The sequence below is a fragment of the Lates calcarifer genome, linkage group LG17 (genome assembly GCF_001640805.2).
Source record: "Lates calcarifer isolate ASB-BC8 linkage group LG17, TLL_Latcal_v3, whole genome shotgun sequence".
In the NCBI taxonomy this organism is placed as follows: Eukaryota; Metazoa; Chordata; class Actinopteri; family Centropomidae; genus Lates; species Lates calcarifer.
This window is the reverse complement of record NC_066849.1, coordinates 8,954,469-8,977,231: the sequence shown is the minus strand read 5'-3', so window position 1 is coordinate 8,977,231 and position 22,763 is coordinate 8,954,469. Positions and strand designations below refer to the sequence as shown.

General features: G+C 40.5%; 1 protein-coding gene across 1 annotated transcript; it reads right to left on the bottom strand.

The window, feature by feature from the left end:
- Positions 1 to 4,574: 4,574 nt before the first annotated feature.
- fstl3 (follistatin-like 3 (secreted glycoprotein)) lies at positions 4,575 to 9,422 on the bottom strand. Its single transcript, XM_018667319.2, has 5 exons — positions 9,167 to 9,422; positions 8,514 to 8,699; positions 6,453 to 6,668; positions 6,123 to 6,350; positions 4,575 to 6,013 (listed from the first exon to the last, which is right to left on the bottom strand). The coding sequence occupies exons 1-5, from the start codon at positions 9,234 to 9,236 to the stop codon at positions 5,961 to 5,963; spliced, it is 753 nt and encodes a 250-aa protein (XP_018522835.1). The 5' UTR covers positions 9,237 to 9,422; the 3' UTR covers positions 4,575 to 5,960.
- Between the last annotated feature and the right edge of the window lie 13,341 nt (positions 9,423 to 22,763).

Genomic DNA, 22,763 nt, shown 5'->3' with positions numbered 1-22,763 from the left:
AGTCCAACTGCCCTCGATTCAACCCTTCTTGGATAACTATGACCTAGATGACTGAGAATCTTTGCAGACATCTCAAAAGATGAAATGATAAAACTTTAGTGACCCCTTAACTTTTCATCCATTGCCACTATCAGGTCAACATTTCATTTGTCTGATACTTTGGTTTATGACCTTCATGCCCTTGCATAGATTTTTAGTTTTGTTGAGTGATAAACACTCACTGGCCAGATAAATGTCATTTTGAAGATAATGTCTGAATGACCTGAAATTTGCATAATGAATAAGTAATATGACTAACAATTAAACAGCCACATAACAGAATGACATGATACAGTATTCATTCAAAGAAAAAACAAGTGCATAAAGCACAAGCACACAAAAGATAACATGATAGAAAAACATAGTGTTATCCACTCCACCAAGCAGATCCTACATACAGGAGAAACACCACCCACAAACCTACTCAGGGGACGAGAAGAGCTCCCAGTAAAAAGAATACAACCTACAGCATTTCAGCAAGAAAGTCCCCAGCAGGTGGCTGAGTAGCGAAATGAGGATAAAAAGAGGCGATTACAAAGTGCGTGTGGGCATAAAATTCCCTTCTGGAGTATCTGGAATATTATTTTTGGCATACATTTTATATTTATGTATGTGTTAATGTGTGTCTGTTTGTGTGTGTGAGAGTATGAGTGTAGATATGTCTCTGGTCCCTCTGAGTGGGTTTCCAGGGTGTGTTGTGAGAAGATTTTGCGTGCATACAATATATACAGTATGTGCGGGTGTCTGCATGTTTACGCGCTCTCTCATGCAGTTGTAGTACGGTACGTCTCATAGCCTCCACAGTGCTTGCCAAACAACACCAGGCCTTCTAACAGTATGCATGAGTGCAGCTACTCCTCTAATCTGAAACTGACCATCAGTCTGTTTATAAGATGTGCAGCTCTGTAGTCTGGGAGAATAGATACCATATGGGCCTCTTGAGTTCATTTGTGGTACACTGTCCTGCTTCAACAAGCGGAGGATCTCCTAACAGATGATTTAATTAAGTGTGTCCTATTGGCTATTGTGGCTGTTCAACTGAAAGAAGCTGTTGATAATGAGCGGGCAAAATCAAACGAAATCAGAACCAAGGAAACTTTCCCACTCTCATCTTTGCTGAATTTGCATGGCATACCTTAACGCATGACAGCAAATTAAATGCTCAACCAACCTTTCCATAATAACCGACCAACTTTCCATGATAAACAAGCAGGTATCTGGGCCAAGGCTTATAAAAAAAAAGGTATTTCTGCCTTGTTTCTATGCAAGCGCCACCTGAAAAGCTGATGTGAAATTATGGTCATGGCCTGGTAATCTTCCAAGCCGCAAATTGCACAATTGGACTCAATTTGAGTCAAGTTTAGGGTCTAACTGCAGCACAATTATCACACTTTATTGACTTTTTTTCAGTTATGTGGCCTGATATTTCAACATGAACTCAAACCAAAGTTAATTCAATGACACAGTCAATGCCAAGTCTAGGAGCCAACAATCTCAAATATTATACTTTAGAACGTTGTTCAGGCACATTGGTTCCCAAGGAGTCTCAGAGTGTACCTAAATGTTTAGTAAAATACCATAACAAAATGAATTCATCACAGATTACAATCAATATCTTGTATACATATTTAAAACATATCTTACAAAGCCTTACTGTACATGGTTTTGAGACCCAGTACATTTTATCTGTGGTAGACTCCGAACATGTGGGCCAGACCACACACAGTGCAAGCAGAGAAGCCGTGCCAGAGGTCACGATGAGGAAGTGAAACGATTCACCAAGAATAATTTGGAACAATTAGCATTTGCACAACTTCCTAACTCTGCTGATTTTATTGTTGATGAGCTGATCCTGACCAAATCGCTGACAAACACTGCTCATGATCAGTAATCACACTTGGATTTTCAGTTGTTGCTTAAGGTAGAGATGAAGTAAGCGTACTAAATGAGCCTAGATTCCCTCTGTAAATTGATCATTGGTTTTGTTGGCAGAAACAAAAAGTGAGGAGCCAATTTGTGAAAGCACCATCCTTTGCCTGACATCCACCCTGAAGCTCCGAAAGCACGAAGTGATGATTTTTGTTTCAAGGTGGCAGAACAGATCTATGGTGCAAAATTGAACTCTTGAGCATTACCTAAATCTTCATCAGGTCTAAAAATGGATGAAATTGACTGTGACAGCTGATTGGTGGTGTGTTAAGTCACAACAAAATATACATTACCTCACATAAGAGATCATAAAATGCCTTTCCGAGAAATCCATAAAACGTCATCTGTAACAGGACAAATGTTAAGACTGGAGTGTGGGTTCTTCTGTCAGTATAATGATCAATTGTCAGAAGTTAAATATCATGCATATGTGGAAGATTAAAGGACTTGCCGTATAACAAAGCAACTCTGGGAAATAATGTCTGGGGCAGATATATTGTGATGGAGTGATGGATCTGATATCTATTAGTTTCAGCTGTGGGACGGAGCTGTTTACAATCCAGTGGCGCGATCCAGAGAGTGGGTGGTCTCTGAAAACACTCCACAGCGCCTGGTTTCATCACAACATCATTTCACATCTAAATGTTGGCTGTTAACTTACTGGAAGTAGTATTGCAAGTTGGCGGAAATGATACCATGTGGATGTTGTTGAGAGAGAAGCCTGACATATCTGAGTAGGGTGATTACGCACCCCTGAAATGTCGGGTGTGGGCGTCGCATTACAGCCCCATGTGTTTTGTAGGGATATAAACAACTCAGCCAGAGGTTGTGACGTAATGTGTGTGACTGATCCCATGCTCATTACAGGTGAGCTCTGGCAGGAGAGATGCGCCCACGTTCACACCCACACACACACACACACACACACACACACCACACACACACTTGGAAGTGGAAGCGAGGCCCATTGGCCGCACCACAAACCATAACATATAGAGAGGAGGATGAAATATGGAGCAAAGCGGGCAGAGAATTCCTGAGGTCTCGTGTTAAGTGTAATTAGAATAGCTCTGAAATGGCTCATAGGTTTACTCTGCGGTCATGTCATTACCACCCCTGGTGTGACAGAGGTGCATCATATCCGACATCAGTCAGAGAGAAGGCTGTGTGGTAATGATATACAGATTGCTTCTGGTGAAGGTATTACACAGTCATAATGACAAGAGCAAATGGGATTTTATTTGTCTTGAACAACACGCATCTATTGGGACTGTTTGTCCAGATACATGTACCAAAACTGCTGTCTCAACTTATTTTTCACTTGTGTTTTTTACTGGAAGACCACAGCCATTTCGACATACGTGCCCAAAAGTGTGGCAAATGCTTTATTTTAGTGGGTGTTCATTGCAAATTCCTGTGGGGTTGCCACTTTTTAAGCTATGGCAAAAAAAACACTGGTTTGGTGCAGGTCAGGGAAGAATATACAGATGGCGTGTGCTCGTAAAGGTATGGGAAGAACTGCATTATAATACTTCTTGCATAATGAGGTGTATAGCGAAGAGGAAAAGCTAAACTGGCCTCACTGGACCGGAGGCCTGTGTCCAGTGGGCCGCATTGAGTTCACATCTGCATGCCTGATGACAAAAGCTGACCAATAGGCTTGTGTGATGCTGCTGGCGTCAAAGTTTCTTAACACATCTTTGGTCATCTATCAGCCATATGTGGCTTTATACACAATACACAGAAAACATTAAGAGATACATGCCTACAAAAGACACTTTTGGGTGTTTTATGTGTGGGCACAGCAACAGCACCTCAGTGGCATTGTTATTTGCCTTGTTCGAACTAACAAAACATCTAATTCCATTCCCAGCGTAATAAAAGGGTACTTGGACAGGAATATAAACATCTCCCTAAAGTTGAACCAGATGCTGCTACATGGCGGAGCACAGGATTCAAGAGACGGGGAGAGAGAAAGACAGAAAAACAAGGGAGGTACTTTACACAGGAAAGTGAGTCAGTGCCCAGGCCTCAGTGCATTCATTCCTCAGCTCCCTTCACCCTCCATCCCAATGACCCCTCCCGCCTAATCCAGAGCAGGGGGATATCCCTGAGGAGACAGCGGCAGAGAAGCTGCCCAGCTTGGATTTGATTCCCCTCTCGCACAAGGCCCTTAAGAGGCCTTGTTGGAGAGACGACTCAGCCGCTGCACGCACGAGGACAGGAGGTCTAACCACCGCACACATAAACTTGCCTTGCCTGGTTGGCTGCTGGAACCTGACCCGCCACCAGAAAACCCCAGCATGAGAGGAACGCTGTCCAGTTCCCTTGAGGGTGCAAGTATGATCTCATTTAGCTGGAAGTGACTGTGATTAAGACTGTGACACAGTTTCGAAAAATCCAAACATTAAAAAATGCACGCCAGACACAGTTCACAGTTGAGTATTGTGCGCATTGTCACTGACTACACTGTTATATTTCAGTTGAGACAACCAAACTGTGGAGGTGAACTGAGATATGATAGGAAAAGCAGGTTGCGAATCATACTCTGCAGCCAAGAATCAAGTGTGTAACTCTTTTAAAAGCTGTGAAAGAAAGAGGACACATTGTGACAAATATTAAACTTTATGTTGTTGTGAAGTGGCAGTACAAAAATACAAAAATATGTTGATGTATTTATCATTCAGATTTCACAGTAGGTACACAGGTAGGTACACATGAGATTGTTATTTACAGGAGAGTCATGAAAATGTTCCATAATACACTATAAAGATTATTTAAAGTAATCACACATCTGCTTTCAGTTTAAAGATTGAATAGGATCACTTGACCATTTGTACTGTCATCTACCAGGTTTACCAGTCTCAACACTGGGCAGATTGACTCATCTCTGATGGCAGTATAATCAGGTATGTTCAGTTGGCCTAAATTGCAGTCCATTCCCAGACAAATTAAATTTTCCTTTCAATCAGACGCCACTAATTACATTTGTCTGTACGGTAAGTTCTTTAAAAGAAGAATTTCCAATTGAGTCAAAGCAGCATCAGAATGAACAAGCATGACTTACAAAAATGCATTTACAAAACAAAAAGCAGAGTGTTCAACAGAGGAGGTATTGTAGAGGGCTTGGGGTTGTACCAACAGTCTTCCGAGACTACTACAACCAAACTGTTAATTTTAGTGATCGGCGGGTGGCCCGAGAGTTTGGATCAGGATCCAGAGTAAACATGTGTGTGGTGGGAGAAAGGGAGAGAGACTATACAGGTTTGTTTAGGCTGAACCCCTTCCTCACCTCCCACACAAAAGCTGAAGTACATACAGCACAGCTATAGTTGTCCTGTGCTTGTTTGTGGTGGATCAAAACCACACTGGCAGGCTATAAAGTGGTATCAGCTTTCCAGACAAATTAGCGTTGCTTTCCATCAGCTTAAGAGGAAAAACTGTTTGTTTGTGGGGATTGGAGACTGTAAAAACTGTAAAAAGTTGTAAAATGCCAATGCCAGTGACCGCTATTGTACATACACAATAAACAAAACACAATAAATACATTTGTTTTTTTGCATCAGCTTTCCCAAGGATATATGGAGTTGTTACTGAGATAAAAACATAAATAGAGTTTGATACGTTCTCCAATAAATAGTAGTGGTATTCTATTTACAATATGCACACATCTCCCAAAGAGCTCATGAGATATTTCTGTCTCGAGATACATGCGTTCTTCCGCCTCTACCTTCTAGACTAACACAAGATCAACGCAAATTGCTCACAGGTTTTTGTCGCTCTTTTTGAGGCAGTTACGCTAAAGTGTGTCTTCCAAGGCAGGTCTTCCGTATTAAATGTATCGTCATTTTGTGTACAAGGGGGGGGGGGAGTGATTGTCAAAAAAAAAAGAAAAGAAAAAAAAAAGAGGTCATCACGGGAAGCTGGTGGTGTGGTGTGACACTTGGAAACCAACTCGTCTCTAGAAAAGGGCTGCGTCAGGAATCGTCCGTCTAGACTGCGTTTTCCTCACTGCCTTCAGCGCTCTGAACTTTCCGAGGAGGACCTACACAGAAGACAGACAGGGAGTCAAAATGTACCTGCACTGTCATTATTATTTACATTATTCCGGATTTTTTTAAAAAGTGGGTGACAGGGTGTTTTTGTAGTCGTACTGTTGCAGTGGCCATAGTGGCGGACTCCTATGGAGCGGCCGAGGAAGCAGGTGGCCCGGCGGAGGTGGCAGGCGCTGGGGTAAGTGATGTTGTCATTGCCGCAGATTGGCTGCTCAGATGGCATGGGTATTGGGCAAGGTGTTGTGCGGCACATGACACAGTGAGCGCTGTTGGTCTGGTCAGTCACACAGGTGTGAGTTCCTGGGCACACCACGTTGGAGCATGACTCTGTGCAAAAAGAAAAGAAAGTCAGATCATTAGTAAAAGAGAATGTAGAGCTGCTTAGCATGGAAATCTGACAGACTAGATAAATCCAGAAATCCTGCTTACTTTTGCACTCTCCCTGGTACATGACCTCCAGGTCTGGGTGTCCCATGCAGCGGGCCATCAGCAGAGCACATTCATCCTTATATGTCTTTCCATCGCTGCCGCACACAGCATGCTTCCGGGAAATGTGAGAGCAGTCTGGAGAGCACACACACTGAGGCCTTCCTGTCTTCATCTTGCAAACCTTCCCAGGGCTGCATTTGACTCCCTCACAAGTCTCTACAAAAGCACAGCAAGCGGTTTCATATGTGCGTGAGCGCTGCACAGTGTCAGTGTAATGTTACCGTATTAACAAGTCTGCAGACATCAGGTGATCCGCAGGCATTTTCATACAAAAACAAGCCTGAAATCTGGGGCTTTCCCAGACCGTAACACAATTTTCACCTTGCACAATATTTACAATAATCACATCTCTTTATTGACCGTTACACACAGGGGTGCCTCGCCTAGTGGAATGTGAGGCTGGCGTGTTTTCATAACACATCTATGTGTACGGCTGCACGCAGAATGGGCTAAGCTCCTGTAGAGGGACGGAAGGGCTCTGAGGTAGACGGAGTTCAAATAGCTGTCAGAGACGTTTACGGGCTGAGAAACGAGGAAGCCCCCGGGCTTCTCTGACACCCCATAATGTCAGAGCTCGGGAGGAACTGTAACCCTATGCAATACAGAGTCAACATTAGACAATGCATACAGGTCTCTTCCCAGGACCTTTCTGAGTCTTTAGAGATGATGCCTGATCAGCTCTGAGGCCAGAGGATTTTGTAAACAATCAGGGACTTATTTCCTGCCTCTAACAGAGCTTCAATATCCTGTTTTATTCCATTGGACTTTCCTGGTTTATCTGCTGTTCTCTCTTTTTGCGTGCACATGTTCCCTCTTTGTCTCCAGCAATGAGGGGACATCTGAAAACAAACCACGATCTCACGATGATGTTGCTGTCTGTCTCTGAATCAATTGAATTGACAAGCCTTTATTAATTACGAGATATTCACGATACTGACATTTTCCTCCCACAAAATTCCAAAAGATCAAGATAGTGTTGCACATTATAAGTCCCAGACATCTGGGCATGTGGAAGGCATTTATCCCAGCCTGCAGGAATGTATTTTCTTATTTTGTTGATGGAAGCAAACAGGGCTTCTTTTTAACTAGCTTTGGAAAAAGTTAACACGTAATGAAAAGTGAAGGAGAAAGAACAAGGACTAAGGCTCTGATTTGATCAACTTCAATCATCTTTCCACGTGAGACAGCTGTTTACCTTTATGTGAGATTCATTTTTATAAATCTGTAGGCTACCTTTGACTCTGGTCCCTCAGCTTATTTCACGTTTATCTAAACACAAGCCACATCTCTGTTTCTCTTAGCCATGTGACAAGGTTGTGGTTGGTTTTCCTAAAAAAAAAAAAAAAAATGTCAGTAGCTAGGTCTTTTACTGGAACTTATCAACATGGAGAAATTCACATGTTTGGCCTATGATCACATAGTGCAAGTGCTGCTTATGAAAGCAGAATTTATCTGCAAGTGAACCTGAATGAACCTTGCAGAGATTCCAGAGGAGGAAGCGTCTCAGGACAGCTGGGTGGAGTTATGTGGAACGCCTCTCCACAATCCACGTCTGCATTTTGTTAGAAAGCTACATCGGGAACTCATTGTGTAAATATCTTGATTCACAAATGACGTGGTTCAAATTAACTTTCACTGACTCTCAAGGAGCCGCAAGAGTTATTTTATGTGACGGAGTAGCCAATTTATCAGTTATGACTGTGAAATCCTCTGTTTTAAGTCTGCACATGATATCTAAGCAGAACTCCCAGAATTTACCTCAAAATTTCTGACAGTAGCAACCTGAGTCCAGTCAAATATTTTTTGTTTTGTCTGGAATGTGACTGTTTAAATGTGGGTTTAAGGCTTTTTAACACAGCATTTAACCTTTCGGTTGGATGCAATGACTAATACTATGTCCTGCAGAGCTAAATGAAAGCAATGCACAAGAAACAAATTCTTTCAGTCTTGAACGTTCTTGGCAGATTCAGCTTATCAGAGTTTTTTTCAAGGTTTGTTTACCTTTGCATGGTTTACAGGAGACAATTCCCAGGAAGCCCAGCAGGCTGACCTCATTCATGGGCAGGCTGGTGTTGGACCATGCTGTGTCCAGTCGGTCCCCGGCACAGCACTCCTCTTTGGTCACCCCTCTCATCAGCACCATGTCGCACCTTTGGTCTTGACTCTGCTGCAGCCAGCACATCCCGGCTAGAAGCAATGAAATAAAAACATATTAAAAATGATTTTATTTACTCTAACACACATATACTAATATATAATGCAAATATATTATATTTTATCTGGATTTCCTCTAGTCAGTATCCATTATAACATCAGCTATCATCAGCTGATTAAAATAGGATCATTCTAGAATTGTTGTATTGCTTTTTTCTAATATAAAATGCTAATATATAGCCCCTGTCTGTTAGGATATCTTAACAGGTATTAGAATTGTACATACATATTTTAAGAACTATATAAACAAAGAGGTAGATAGAAGTAATACACTGTTTTTTCAAAAGGCTGTGGCAAAGACAGTACATAAATCTGAATTCTGGAAAAAGTAACTCACTACAATAACCACAAGAGGATTCATTCCATTATTTTAGAAGCATGACACACTATGGTCAAACTTTTTCCCAAAAAAAAGAAAAAAAAGAAAAAGGTCCACTCACCACTGGCCGGATTACTCCCAATCTGATACACAGTGAGAATCACCCCAAAAACAAAAATCCAAAAGCTCATGGTGAACTCTGGTTAGTACAAAACCTCTCTCTGAAAACTTGTCTAAGCGAATATCAGCAAGAAGAAGTGATGTTCCTTGTGGCAAACAGAGCAGATCACTCTAACTCAGCTCTGGAAGTAGCCCTCCCTTATGTGAATGAATGTGTTGTGGATAAGTGATGTCGTTCCCCCTCTGTATAAATATTTAGCCCAGATGGAATTATGCTGCTGGGATGGGCGATCCTCTCAGCCAGTAATAAGCCAGGGCAGGACACAGTTTGACTCTGACTCAGTTTTCAGAGTCGGGAAATGATCCATGCCCTCCAGCGTCAGACACTGGGCACTTATATGACCTCACAAAACATTTTCACACCGAATTCGGCTAATTTAAGGCTGATTAAGTCCTGGAAGACACTAAGTGGGTTTTAGATGGGCTTCTTTATTATTTAACTTTAAATTAGGTTAATTCTTGTTTCGTCATGCAGCTTATTGAAAGGACTGACTGAATTTAACTTATGCTTCGCTGTTCAAGTATTTGGGAAAATACTTTATTGCATAATAATCTTTATCTGTGACCTCATAAGAAGCAGTTCAAGTAATTTCTTATTTGTCTGATGGGTTTCGAATGTTTTGTTCTGTACTGTCTCATCTCCCTGTTTAATGTGGCGCAGCTCAGAGGTATTCATTCTCTTCACAGTTCATATACTCTCTGATCATGGTAATTTTCCATCTATGAGCTGATCTATGTGGTTTTGGAAGGTAATGTGACCTATAGAAATGACATACTTATTTCTTATCTCATAATGGTTTTCAAACAATGATCTTTTGAAGTGATGTGATCCAGCAATGACCCTAAACTGTGCCTCTTTGTAGTGTAAATGCAGGCGAAGGAAAGGACAGCCGAAACAAAGTGTTCTTCTTCTAAGGGTTTTCTCAAAGGGTTTCTGGCCATATTACGCTAAAAGAAATTAATGTCAAGTGCCTAAAAATATCCACAACTATGACACTTGGATAAATGAAGCCATTTGCCTCTCCAGTGTTGTCATACCTTGTTTTGTTGACTGTCTGGGCTTATCAATGAACGCTGATATTTCTCTCTACAGCTGCGGTTAGAATAAAACTGAGCGATGAGGGGAGGAGTGTTAGTGAAAGGTGGTCTGCCCTTGAGCAATATATCAAGTTCAATAAACAGCACTATGTTGGAGCTTATCAAGAACATTCATGTCTGCCCCCTCATTTTTTTAGTCTATGATCAAACACAGACAGCCACAGCGAGCGAGACTAAAAACACTGAGACACTGTGGATATATATACAGTATCTGTCGACCGTAGGGACAGGCATGTTTGCTTAACACCATCCAGTCTTCAAAAACAACTCACTAGAGGAGGTGACTACAGGCTAATCTGTGTTATCATCCTGTTTGATCAGAACATCTGTACTGCTCCTCTCTTCCTCCTGCACTCATTCACCCCCTGACACTGAGAGGTATGCACTAATGCCAAAGTAATATGAGTCTGGCCATCTGTCTGTCACAGTTTTTTTATGTTCCCCTTTTGATGGTTGGGGGGGTTGGGGGGTATGGCAGGGTTGAAGGTAGCATATGCTGTAGTATCTGAGTCTTTGTTAATGATGTTGCCTTCTTCGGCAGAGATCCCTAGGGCACCGAAGGAATGCTGCCTGACCTAGGAGGGGAGGAAAGACGAAAAGGAGAGCAGTGAGCGATGGCTGTGGGTGGCCTGCCTCCTCACTGGGTCTCTGCAGATCCACTCAGCCCCTCATATGGTTTGGATCATCACTGCTGGGCCATACAAATGAATACAGCATGGTGGGGACTTCGGAGCACCCACTAATGTATGATCTTTATTAGGGTGCAGCTTACTGTGTCACATTTTATTGAAACATTGGTCTCTTTCAAGTGGCTGGGGTCTGTGGGGTAGCATGAAATTGAAGAAGCCCATGGTGGACTGTCTAATGTGAAATAGAGTGAGTGTGTCTCTTAACAGGGCAGGTGTGGCGCTCACTCTGTTATACTGTACATGTGGCTGTAACATAACAGAAAAGACAAAAACACCACTGCCACCTACTGGAAAACGTTGGCACACACAAAATATATAATATCTCTGCAGCAAGGTTTGATTATGGTGCTGACCATTCAAGCAATGGGAGTAGTGTTTAAGCTAGTCTGAGAAATATGATTAAACTTTTAACAGAGAAATGTACACAGTCTGTTAAATTTAAGGGCAATAATGCTACAATGTGGAACGAAAAAACAAGTAATTTCAGAAAAGATGAACTTCAGCTGAAAACATGATGAGTGGTTAGTTAATGTAACCTCTTAACCTACGCATACCTGCCTTTGGTTTGGTAATTAGCCTTCAACTTTTATTTTTAAAATTAACTTAAGCATAAGAGTTTAAACTACAACATTAGTTAATGCAAGTTATCACTAGCAAAGCTAAGCTAACCAACAGTAAGTAACTAAGTTGAACTGAACTTGTGAACCACAGTTTGATCATTTTATTTAGTTGCACTTAATCAGAAAAAGTTAAAGTAATGTTAATGTCAATTGACTTGTCTAAATTAGCTGTGTGGTTAAGATAGCTAAAAACTGAGGATCTGTTAGACTAGCCTAAGATAATTGACGCACATTATCAGTGGGTCATTAACCGTACTGCAACAACTTTACATTGTGAGTAAGAATCTAGTTTATATCTTAAGATAATGGGTTAATACAGTATATTTAACTATTAATTTGGTATCAAGGAGAAACGGTCGCTTGTTATATCCTGCTGATAAGTTATTAACAAGAGCAGCCGCTGTTGATCCACATGTATCATAATGTTGGAAAATAGTACTGGGCCTGCTCCATACCATACAGTCCATGCTCCAGTCCGCAGTCCATCCTGTGTAGCTGCAACTGACAGAAATTACCAGAGGAGGGCGCCCTTCGCCCGTCTTTCAGTTCTCCATCTTTTCTTCAAACAAGTTTGTTACATCTCTGCAGCCTCCTTATGTCACCAAACGTCCTCACTTAATTAAGAGGTCATTAGCCTGTAATTTTGGACATCAAAGCAGTCTTAAAAGTTAATTTGTTCTTGTTATCTCCCAGATACACATGTCATCCACCAGATGCACAAGTGATGTCTGTCACAGTGCCTGCCCTGAGGAATGACAGCTGACATTTCAGTGTCAGTGAATATTAGGAGCTGAACCATTAAAAACATGACCGTAAGACCTTGAGGATAAGTCACATGGTTTTGCTTTTGGGAGCCAAGTCACACCAACATTTTTCTCTCCATTTCTTGGAAGATACACAGCTATTTGTATTATTCTGCATCCACTATGTGAACTTGCACTCTTGACTGATTGAGAATATTAAGTCTATATCTCCCACTCTGCATGAAAGAAAGCACTTGTTTTATTGCTTACCATTGCAGACATCAAACCAGCTGAAAAGAAAGAAATAATCCCACCCCATTTCTGTCCACCCACTGCCCCTGTCTTAAGTCATAGTGTTGGTTTGTACGTCACACGGCTAAACAGGGCTCAGCTGGTGGTAATTGCTCTGTCTGCCCCAGACTGACTGAAAGCAGCTGCATCATCTATCCACTCAATTTACTCCTAATGTGTGTTACTGATTGAACCGGCAATGAGGGCAGAACAGTGACGAGGCCGGATAGAATCACCCCCTCTGTCCCTGTGCGCACAACTTTCCTCCCCCTCTTCTTCCACCTCACCCTCACCCTCTCTCTCCCTGCTTCCTTCCTGTGCTCAGTGTCGCCCATGTGAAGTCCCTCCAGCGGTTCATAAATGGGGAAGGTTAATGTTGGCGCGCGCTCATACAAACAGCACTCCACCCCTTCTTCACCCCCATACCCCCCCCCCTTTTTTTTTTTCTACCAGCTGTCCCTCCCCTCCACCCCCATGTCACCTTTTCCGCTTTCTTGAGCCCTCTCTTTCCCCTCTCACTTTGCAACCAGAGCAGGACACCGCTGCAGTCGTGACTAAGGGTCTCCCTCGGTACAAAGAGTGACCGTCATTTAGCTCCATCTGTGTGCTGCTCCGGATCTCTCTGCTCTTCCCCAGTGGGCTGGAATAACCCCTGGTGTTGATCCCCTCTACAGAAGCCTCATGCTCCTGCATTCATGAAGACTTGTAAAAAGCTCTCAAGTGTTTTTTATCCAGCTTGAATAACAACCTTTTGTGACCCTGCTGCCAGACAGATATATAATCAAATACACATTTTTGGAATTTCTTAGTTAAAAGTCAAGGCAAGTTGCAGAGTTTATCAAAGGTTTCCACGGATGTTTTCCACTGTCTTCAACTAATGGTCATTGATGTCACAATTTATAGTCAGTATTAACATCCATATATACAACATATTAGACAACAAATATAATCTGTATCAAATTATTGTCATATGGAATGATGAAAATTTCTAATTTGCCTTTTTATGGTTGATGACTGGAACTAAGATTTCCTCAGTCGATACTTTTGGTACACAGTTTGCAATATATTAACTGGTAATTTCCTTAACTGTGTTATGTGGTGATGGACTATTGAGCGTGGGGGATGCAGGAAATTCCAGATATTTTTTTCTGAGAAAAAGTTTCCTGTGTATCGAGTTCCTCTGTGTATAATTAGTTTATTACTGCATATCAATAATAGCCACAGTATTTTCATTAGACAAGCACTGTAAACAGCATAAGTGCTCAATTGAAAATGCCACGTTGTGTCTCTCTGTTAGTTATTTCTCCAAGTTGCTAAATTGTCTGCAGTACTTGCTCAGTGAGGGCAATGAGCACAAACACATCAACTTGAGCAATCTGTTGCTGATCACAGACAGATTGCTCAAAACGTCTGACCCAGAAATTGTAGAAGTCAGTCTTTGTGTCAGGAGTAGATATTGACCTTGATTGGTATTGATCTCTGGTTTTGAAGTGGTTTAGAGCTTTTTCCTTTATAGTATCCTACTTTAGAGGGTCCTCAGTTTTATGAATTGAACTGTCTTAACTACACTAAGTCTGATTTGTCATTTTCTATGATACCAGACTTCTGCTGTCAAATGATCTGAGGCAAAATGTCAGTGGAGACTAACAAAGTTATGTTTTTACATGGGAATTTTGTCAGAAGTAATGCATAATAGTGGAACACAGTTTATTTCATTAAGCATAAATGTAATTTTTTTACACCACATTGCATCACTCAACTCTGCTGACTTGAATAGCTTAAGATAAATGAAAGACTCAAAACCAAGATGGAAAATTTACTTACATTAAGAAATTCTCTTACAGTGAGTCGTGCTTACAAATGGTGAATTCCAGCTGTGTCCAGTAAGATATCAGTCATACCACAGCCATATTGGTCAACATACTCTTGTCTGTCTTGTGATTGCGACTGATGTGCCAGCAACCATCTGTCTTTACACTTCAAGTTGGCTTGTGTTGCTGTGAGAACTCACTTATACAAACAGTATCTGTCAGACCTCATTTAAAGCTGCCACATTCTGTACTGCTAATTGGTATTCAGCTGGTTATGACTCACACTTACTGTAGTCGCTCCCTGGGCTGCTGGTGCAGACTCTGCAAAATTATGTAATGTGGCAAGGGAAGAAGTCTCACAAGTCACGATGATGTATAACAAACAGAAAAATATATTAGAAAAGAAGAACATGGCTCACAAATAGACTCTCTCTACATTCACTTGATGGAGAGAGCCAAGGTTGGACTGGGACAGAAATTCATCCCTGCACTTATCCTCTGGGACCAATGTTGTGGATTTACAGTCCACTGGCCCACCTGGGATTTGTCCCTATGGCAAGTCTGACTATGGAGTGACCTCTGGGACTTGGAAGGATTTAGTCACTTGTCATTATTTAAGCTAGATCAGTGAGTAACAAACCTAATATAACTGGGTGTTTTACAGTGCCTTTATCAGCACTGAGATCAGGATTTCTAGTTAAGACTGGAATTCTTATGGTTGTTTCTTGCTTTGGACAGTAGGCTGATAGTGGTAGCCATGTTGCTAACACTACTGCTAACAGCCAGAAACAAACAGATGATTCATTGTCTGTTGGATAATCTAAAGAAATGATACGTTTCCAGGCGATGACTTTTCTAAAATGAGCAGTGGTGAAACTTAACATGCTCTTCTTTACAACAGTGGCACCAATATTAATGCCACTTGGAAACACTGGTGGGGGAAGTTGTTCATTGCCACTTTAACATCCTCCTTCTAAATCCATTCTTGGTGATTAAACACAATACAGGCCTAAATACATCAGTGTTTTTAAGATAATCACTTCTGGGCGTAGTCTTAAAATAAAAAAGCAGAATAAAGAGCTTTTATAGTTCTGTGTCACATGTTTGGCACTTAACATTTAGGTGAGGAAAAAGTAATCAAATTTCAGCACCTATTAGGAATGTATTTTGAATCCAGCTGTGAATATTGTCTAGCAATGTCACCCCTAGGTGCAATTGGAATATGAGTCACAAGTGTAAAATAAGTGTCTGCCTGTCTTTCTCTCGTGAAGGCTTCATTCTCATGATTTCACCCCCAAAGGTTTATATATCAATGCATTTTGAGATATATTTTCCCCTGGAGTATGCAGCAGGTATAATACAAAACAAAATAAATGGCTTCTTCATAAAAACAAATATAAAAGGTAATGTGATTCTTGACAAAACATGTTGAGTATTGCTGAAAAACACTGTGTCTGATGGAAAATATTGTATCATTACACAGCTGTTTGGCCAAATTCTGAGAAGAGCACAGAACATATTTGTTGTTTGTCCTCAGATTACACTAGAAACACTGAGTCCTCTTCATCGGTCCAGGATGCTTGAATATGACCCTGTAGAGAGGTTCTCAACGCAACAGATCACACAGCAGAGGTAAGTAATCATTCTCCTGTTTGCCTCTGAATAAGCAACTCATCCTCATACAGGTGTGAGAGAAAGTGCTCCAAAAAATGAAGTGCAAATTACATTTCAGATGAAATGCTACAACACCCTTACTATTTTCTTTCACGGGGAATGCAATTAGTGTGTGTGTGTGTGTGTGTGTGTATGTGTGGGTGTGGGGACTGTTTTATATACTTGGACTCCACAAGTTTAAATGGCTGTTTGAGGGTTAAGACTTGGTTTGGTTTTAAGGTTAGAAGTAGGTTTAGGTCAGGGTTAGGATTAGGTGTTTGTTGTGATAGCTTAAGTTAGGGTTAGGGGCTAGGGAATGCATTATGTCAATGATGGGTCCCCACAAAGATAGTTGTACAAGGATATGTGTGTATATGTGTGCCTGCGTGTTAACAAGTTTATGTTTTGTAATTTTCATTGTGTTTGGACTCCTTTTTTGTACCCTGTATTGTGTTGAAGGGAAGTGTGTTTGTTCTGAGCCTTCCATCATCATCTTATCTTTTGTCAAAATCAGACTGAAAATGCTGTCCGACTCATCAGATCTTATGTAGAGATGACACCTTGCAAAATGAGGCAGAATGCGCATTGTTAATGTAGGTCAAATATACAAAATATGAAACTAGCCTAGGTTTAACTTCCATTGAGCTTTTGCATGCTTATAGAACATTGGCAAGGAGCTGGTAACAAATTAACAGGGATAACAGATTTCATTATAGTTTATCTATGCACACTTTGTTGTAAAAAGTTTTCAGATGCTATTATGGAACATCAGCTGTCGCAGAAATAACAAATTGTTCACACTGAAAAGAGTGATATTTGTGGTCAGACTAATCAGACCTAAAAATTCCTCTCTATACCATCCAACCTCCTCCAACCTCCTAGCCTGTCTCTCTGCGAGCTAGCCCTTTAAAGACTCTTGACTGCACAAGAACTGGTGCTCATGCTGGCAGCAGTTACCATGGCAACAAATGACTGAAGTGTATCTGTTGCCGCTGTTACGCTGAAAGCTGTCAGAGACAGATAAATAAAATGAAACAGAGGAGGGAAAGTTTTGATTCTGTCTTTCAGATTTGAGTACCATGTGACAGCTCTGAAACCATGTGACTTTGATTCACTGCATTCAGGCTGAAAATGAATCAGTCAGACATGAAAACAAGCATTTTCATGTGTCATTTATGCAAAGGCTGATAGTACTATTGATTACTGTCAGTGCCACCATGGTTTTACATCGCCCCTCTTGATATTTGCAGCTGTTTTTTTTTTTTTTTGTTTGGTTGCAGAATAATGTTTGACAGGCTGATTAATGAGCTTCCTTTGCCTACCTCTCTCTGCTCATCGACAATGATGAAGTATTCCAGAGAATTAGATCAATCTCTCTGCCATATATGGTAGCTGTTTCCTTACAGTGCCAGGCAAAACAGGCGACAGTGGATGGGAATAAATGGTTACTGAAAAAAGACTGACTGCTGTATAAATATTTAAACAAGCAAAAGGGCAGATGGGTCTTTAGAATTAATTACCCAGCTCAGTGTAAATATGAACATTAGGGGCAACTTGAGTAGAGGCACCATGCTGGAGTCTATGCAGTATTAATGACCAACAGCAAAAGGCTCCTTGCCTACTTAAGTAGAATATGCTTGCTGAGCTACAAATCTAAGTCTTGAAGGGTTACTGTTACAATCAGAAGGATTGTCATTTTAATTGAAAGCACTCTTAGTAAACTAGGTGCCTAAACATTGGTCTAGAGAGTCACCTATATAGCAGTGTTTCACAGATATGTGATCAAGGTCCCATGTGAAGTTGTTTCATATTCAGACTACTGTATGTGTCAGATAGCATTTCTAGAATTAATACTAAAAATTGGTATTAAAACCAACAGGTGTATGCTGGCTATGTTTGGTGTAGTTAACAATGACATTGTTGCATAATTTGTCTACTAGAATAGTGTCACTGTATCTAGGCATAGCAGTCCTTTGAGCTGAATGCTAGCATCACGTATGTTAACATGCTAATGTTAATATTTACCATGTCCACCTATTTCTACCGTGTCTACTTGAGCATGTTAGCATACTAATATTTGCTAATTAGCAGTAAGCATAAAATACTGCTGAGGTTGATGAGAATGTCATTAGTTTTGCAAAGTGTTGCACAATGTGAAAATCTAATCTGATGATAGCGCTAGACAAGAAGTTATGAGATCACCAAAGTTGCTGCAAGTCATCCTCAGAGGATTTACTGGACTATGAACTAATGTACTAGTTCTTGGCAACCCATACATGTTGAAACATGTACACCCACACACAAACATGCACACAAATAAATCCACATAAATGTTAGCCTAATGGTGGCATGAAAAGAAGTCACCAACATTGTTAAAATTCATTCCCTGGGGACCATGAATTTCCAAAATTTCATTTGCAAACCATCAAATCTTTGTTGAGATATTTCAGTCCGAACCCAAGAGCTTGGACCAACAACTTGACCACTCCTATAGCTAACATGGCCAAGAAAAAGAAAATAAATCTGGCAAAATACACCACAATTAGATTAGAAATTGCAAACCTCAATATAAATGTGCCAGGCTACAATGAGTATTTGTTAGATGTAAGCAAATAAATACATGTAAGAAGTCTACTCAATCAGAGAGAGACAAACAAAAATTGACCATGGGGAATAAAAAGAAAGACATAAAACCTGGAAAATACGTACATATATATTTTATATTTCAATTTTGAACATAACATGTTCCTGTCATACAGTATGGTGTCTGAAATGGTCGTTTTCAAAAATAGAAGACCTCTACACCTTGAAGTAGTATGAACAACATGACATAAGTTTGAATATCACTCTGCTAAAAACCTTTTCTGTTCATTGTTGAACTTGTTGAAAGTCACACATAATTGCCCCTTTTAATGTTTTTTATATAACTGCAGTGGTGGAGGTGGCGGAGAAAGATGAGCTGTTTAACGCTGGAGAATGGGAGTGGGTAGAGGAGCTCTTAGTCGCAGGAAAAAGGGAGGAAAAAGTCATTTTCTTGAAATAATGGATATTGAAGAAGAAATAAAAGCACGGACAATAACAGGGTAAGCAAACATGGACTGTACATGTGACAACAGCACAAAGAAACCAATATATTCTTAGTGTGTATGTTCCTACCTAAAGTACATGAAAGCACACACATGCTCCTCCCACGCATCACACACTCTTCACTATGCTCACACCCTCCACACTTGTGCCCACACATACACACATACTACTTCACGCAGTTAGGTTATAAAAATGTTCTCCACACACACACACACACACACACACACACACAGATATACACATAAACACACACAGTCACTCACAGCTACCTACCTCATGCCCCTGTGGCTCAGCTGGCATCACTCATGCTCTGTGAGCTGTTACAAAACAAAAGGTCTTCATCCTTCCATCGCCAAACATTACTCACTGCTCTCACAGAGAGGGTGCTGTGTGTTACATGTAGTGGGCTGCTCTTTTCAATATTTCTGGCAATAGGAAGGACATGTGGGCCATTTTGTCTCCCGGACGATACGTAATCTTAACAGGAGAAAGCCACCTACCGAGGACACGTTGACTATAATAGTGACAGAGAATACTATTGTGAAACCATCTATTATAAAGTCTTCCTCTTCCTTTTGTGTGAGTCCTAGCCTTTTTTTTCTATTGGCTGAAGGCCATGTGAAAGCCAAGCTGCTTTTTATTTATTTATTTTTTACATAACTTTCTATTACATAGTGTGTTTCTGTGTTTTCCACAGGTAGCTCAGGTGCATTGGAGGGGAAAATCACATGTCCTTGTGAATGACAGTTAACTACTCACCAGCTCGTACCCGTGCTGAAAACTGTTAAAACATCATTTTGTGTCCACTACATCATATACAAGTAATTTAGATGCAGGGAATGAATGTACAATTGTAAAGATGCATTACTCTGAATTTAAAATGTATTTTGGTATTAATGAATGACAAACTTAATATTCCTACTAGCAGGGAGGATTAATCTGAATGGGTGCCGACTGTTTCCACCAGGCGCCTAATTAAGACGAGAGAAGCTCCATTACTTTGTGTGTGTGTGTGTGTGTGTGTATGTGTGTGTCATGAGTGGACTGATTGAAATGTGTGAAAGAGAAAGGGCACACTCAATAATGAGATGACAGTAGTCACGACCTCCGTCTTTTTTTTGTCACATTGCGCTTGTACAACACACATGCACACACACACTCATGCACAGCTTTGTCCCATGTTTGTCAGTACTTAGTTCACATAGTTTGTCCTTTGTAGATCTGTAAGCTTGTTTCTTATTCACTAACAAGCTGTCAGAGGGTTGATGTATTGTCTTTGTCCCTGCTGCCGAGCTGTTGATATATATATATATATATATATATATATATATATATATATATATGTTTGCAGTGTTGTGAGGAGGAGGAGGAGGAAGATGAGCCTGTCTCTGAGGAGAATGATGTCATTTACCCCAAGGTATGAGTGTGCTATATAAAGCCGAGCCCTGGAGAGTAATGAGGGGATAAGGACAGAGGAGGGAATGAAAGACCTCAGATTGACACATTTTATTGTGTAACTGAAAATAAAACACCATTGCTAAATTATCAACAAAATTATTTATCAGATTCAGGAAAAAAAAAAGATTTCAAGATCAACTTGGTTTTGAACACATTTGCACCTAATGACCTTTTATGTTCTACCATTACTTGCAGTTACATATTAGTGAACGATATTACCCCTCTTCTGTTTCTCATGGACACAAACAAAATCTGTTATATAAAAAAATGGCTCCATGAGCATTTGCATCCATTTAAATATGATTATTGTAGTCTGACAGTATGATTAACAAAATTCTTCATTTTATAGCATCCCTCTGGGAAAAGTCACTTTGTCCTATATCAATTAGAATATCTTCAAACATGTAAAATATAAATGCTGAGAGGGAGCAATTCACAAGGAAATGAGATGTATTAAATATTAACACAATATCCAGAGCGACTGTTACATAACATGACCTTATTTTTGCTGAATGCTGTCTAGACCTGCTGTTTGTGCCAAACATTTTTCAGGGATAAATACAGCAAATGAAGTCTCTTTCCAAGTGTGTGTCTGCCCGCCCTTATTCATTTCCCTCATTCATCTTTCACTCAGCTGTCACATACACAGTAAATACACCTCCTCGGTCCCTTTTCACCCCTCCCTGACTCCTCTGCTCATTTTCAGTGCTCTTTACTTGAATCCTTTTCTCTCTTCCACTTCCTCCACTCCTCCGCACTTCCCTCTGCTCTGACTGAACCTCTTTTTGTCCTTGTCACAGACTCCTTTAGGAAAATGGCTTTTCTCCCCATGTGATGAGACACTCCATCATGACTGGGTTGGGTGGTACAGGAGGAGGCTTGATGATAGCCTCGTAATGATGGTCTGTTCCATTTATAAGCATTGGAAAACTTCCATTTTGGAGTTTGTCTACCTCTTCCTTTGCAACAGTATTTTCCTCTTTGATTTGATTTAGATTTTGAATTTGATGTGGCTCCATCAGATAATATGGGTTAGAAATAACAAGAGACTTAATGTGTTTGTGCCAGGATAGCCATATGTCTACAGGCTATGCTGGATTGAAATAGATGGAATGGATGGAAATATTGCTTACAGAACTTAAAAGGAGCAAAATATAATTTGTATAGTGGCAGTGGGTATACACCTGGTTCAAAAAGAATTTGGGATCTGTAAATTGAACATGCTAAATGTTATCAACAGTATACAAATGTATCTGAAAATTCTGATGGTTACTAGTTAAAGAAGTGAGGTTTATTAGAATAAGGAGCTGCATAGGTTCTCTGGGATGCTTTAGTAAAATCACATACACATTGAAAACAATGTAGCACACTCAGTTTAGCACCTGGGAGAGATGGGTGTTTGTTTGTGGGAAGCCAGTGAGGGATCATGTTATTTTTGCAGCAAGGTCCACTTGTCGGTCAGGTCTTTGTGTAGTTCAGTGGGTGCAGTGGTGGAACAGCTTGAAACTTGATGTGACTAAGAGTCTGTTTTATCACTTAGAGCATATAATTACACTTTCAGAGGTACAAATGATAGGGTTCAGAAATCAGCACGACTCTGTGCCACTGCAGTGATAGTGATGGCTATTGTATAAGGACCAGTACTGCTGTACTTTTTTAGGAGTGATGCAGTGGAGACAATCACCACCTTTCTAAGTTTTAGATTTGGACATTTAGATGTTTTGAAATGGTTAATTAATTTCAAACTGAATTTGCTGTTCACCACCTTCACAATGTATATATGAGGTCACATCTTGACACTATAACAGCCTAAAATAATTAGTGAGAAAACATTGTTTGCACATTAGCTTTAATAACATTAATCATTTCAAAGGAGATTACCAGGAAAGAACGTGGCAAAAAACAAATTGCCACTATTCATACAAAATTTAAAGAACCGATCCATTTAAACCCAAGTAAATATCCATTTGTCCTTTATGGATTACTGGAAACTTCCTCATGTTGATTTACATGCTGTATGTTGTTTTTGCATGTTCAGCAGACCTGCTATGAACCGACTAAAAGACTCTCTGTTCACAGTTGGAATGA

Coding starts and splice junctions, on each gene's coding strand:
- fstl3 (XM_018667319.2), bottom strand. CDS start 9,236: ATGAGCTTTTGGATTTTTGTTTTTGGGGTGATTCTCACTGTGTATCAG. Junction 8,700..9,166: donor TGGGAGTAATCCGGCCAGTG/GTGAGTGGACCT, acceptor CATTGCTTCTAG/CCGGGATGTGCTGGCTGCAG. Junction 6,014..6,122: donor CCACTATGGCCACTGCAACA/GTACGACTACAA, acceptor TCTTCTGTGTAG/GTCCTCCTCGGAAAGTTCAG.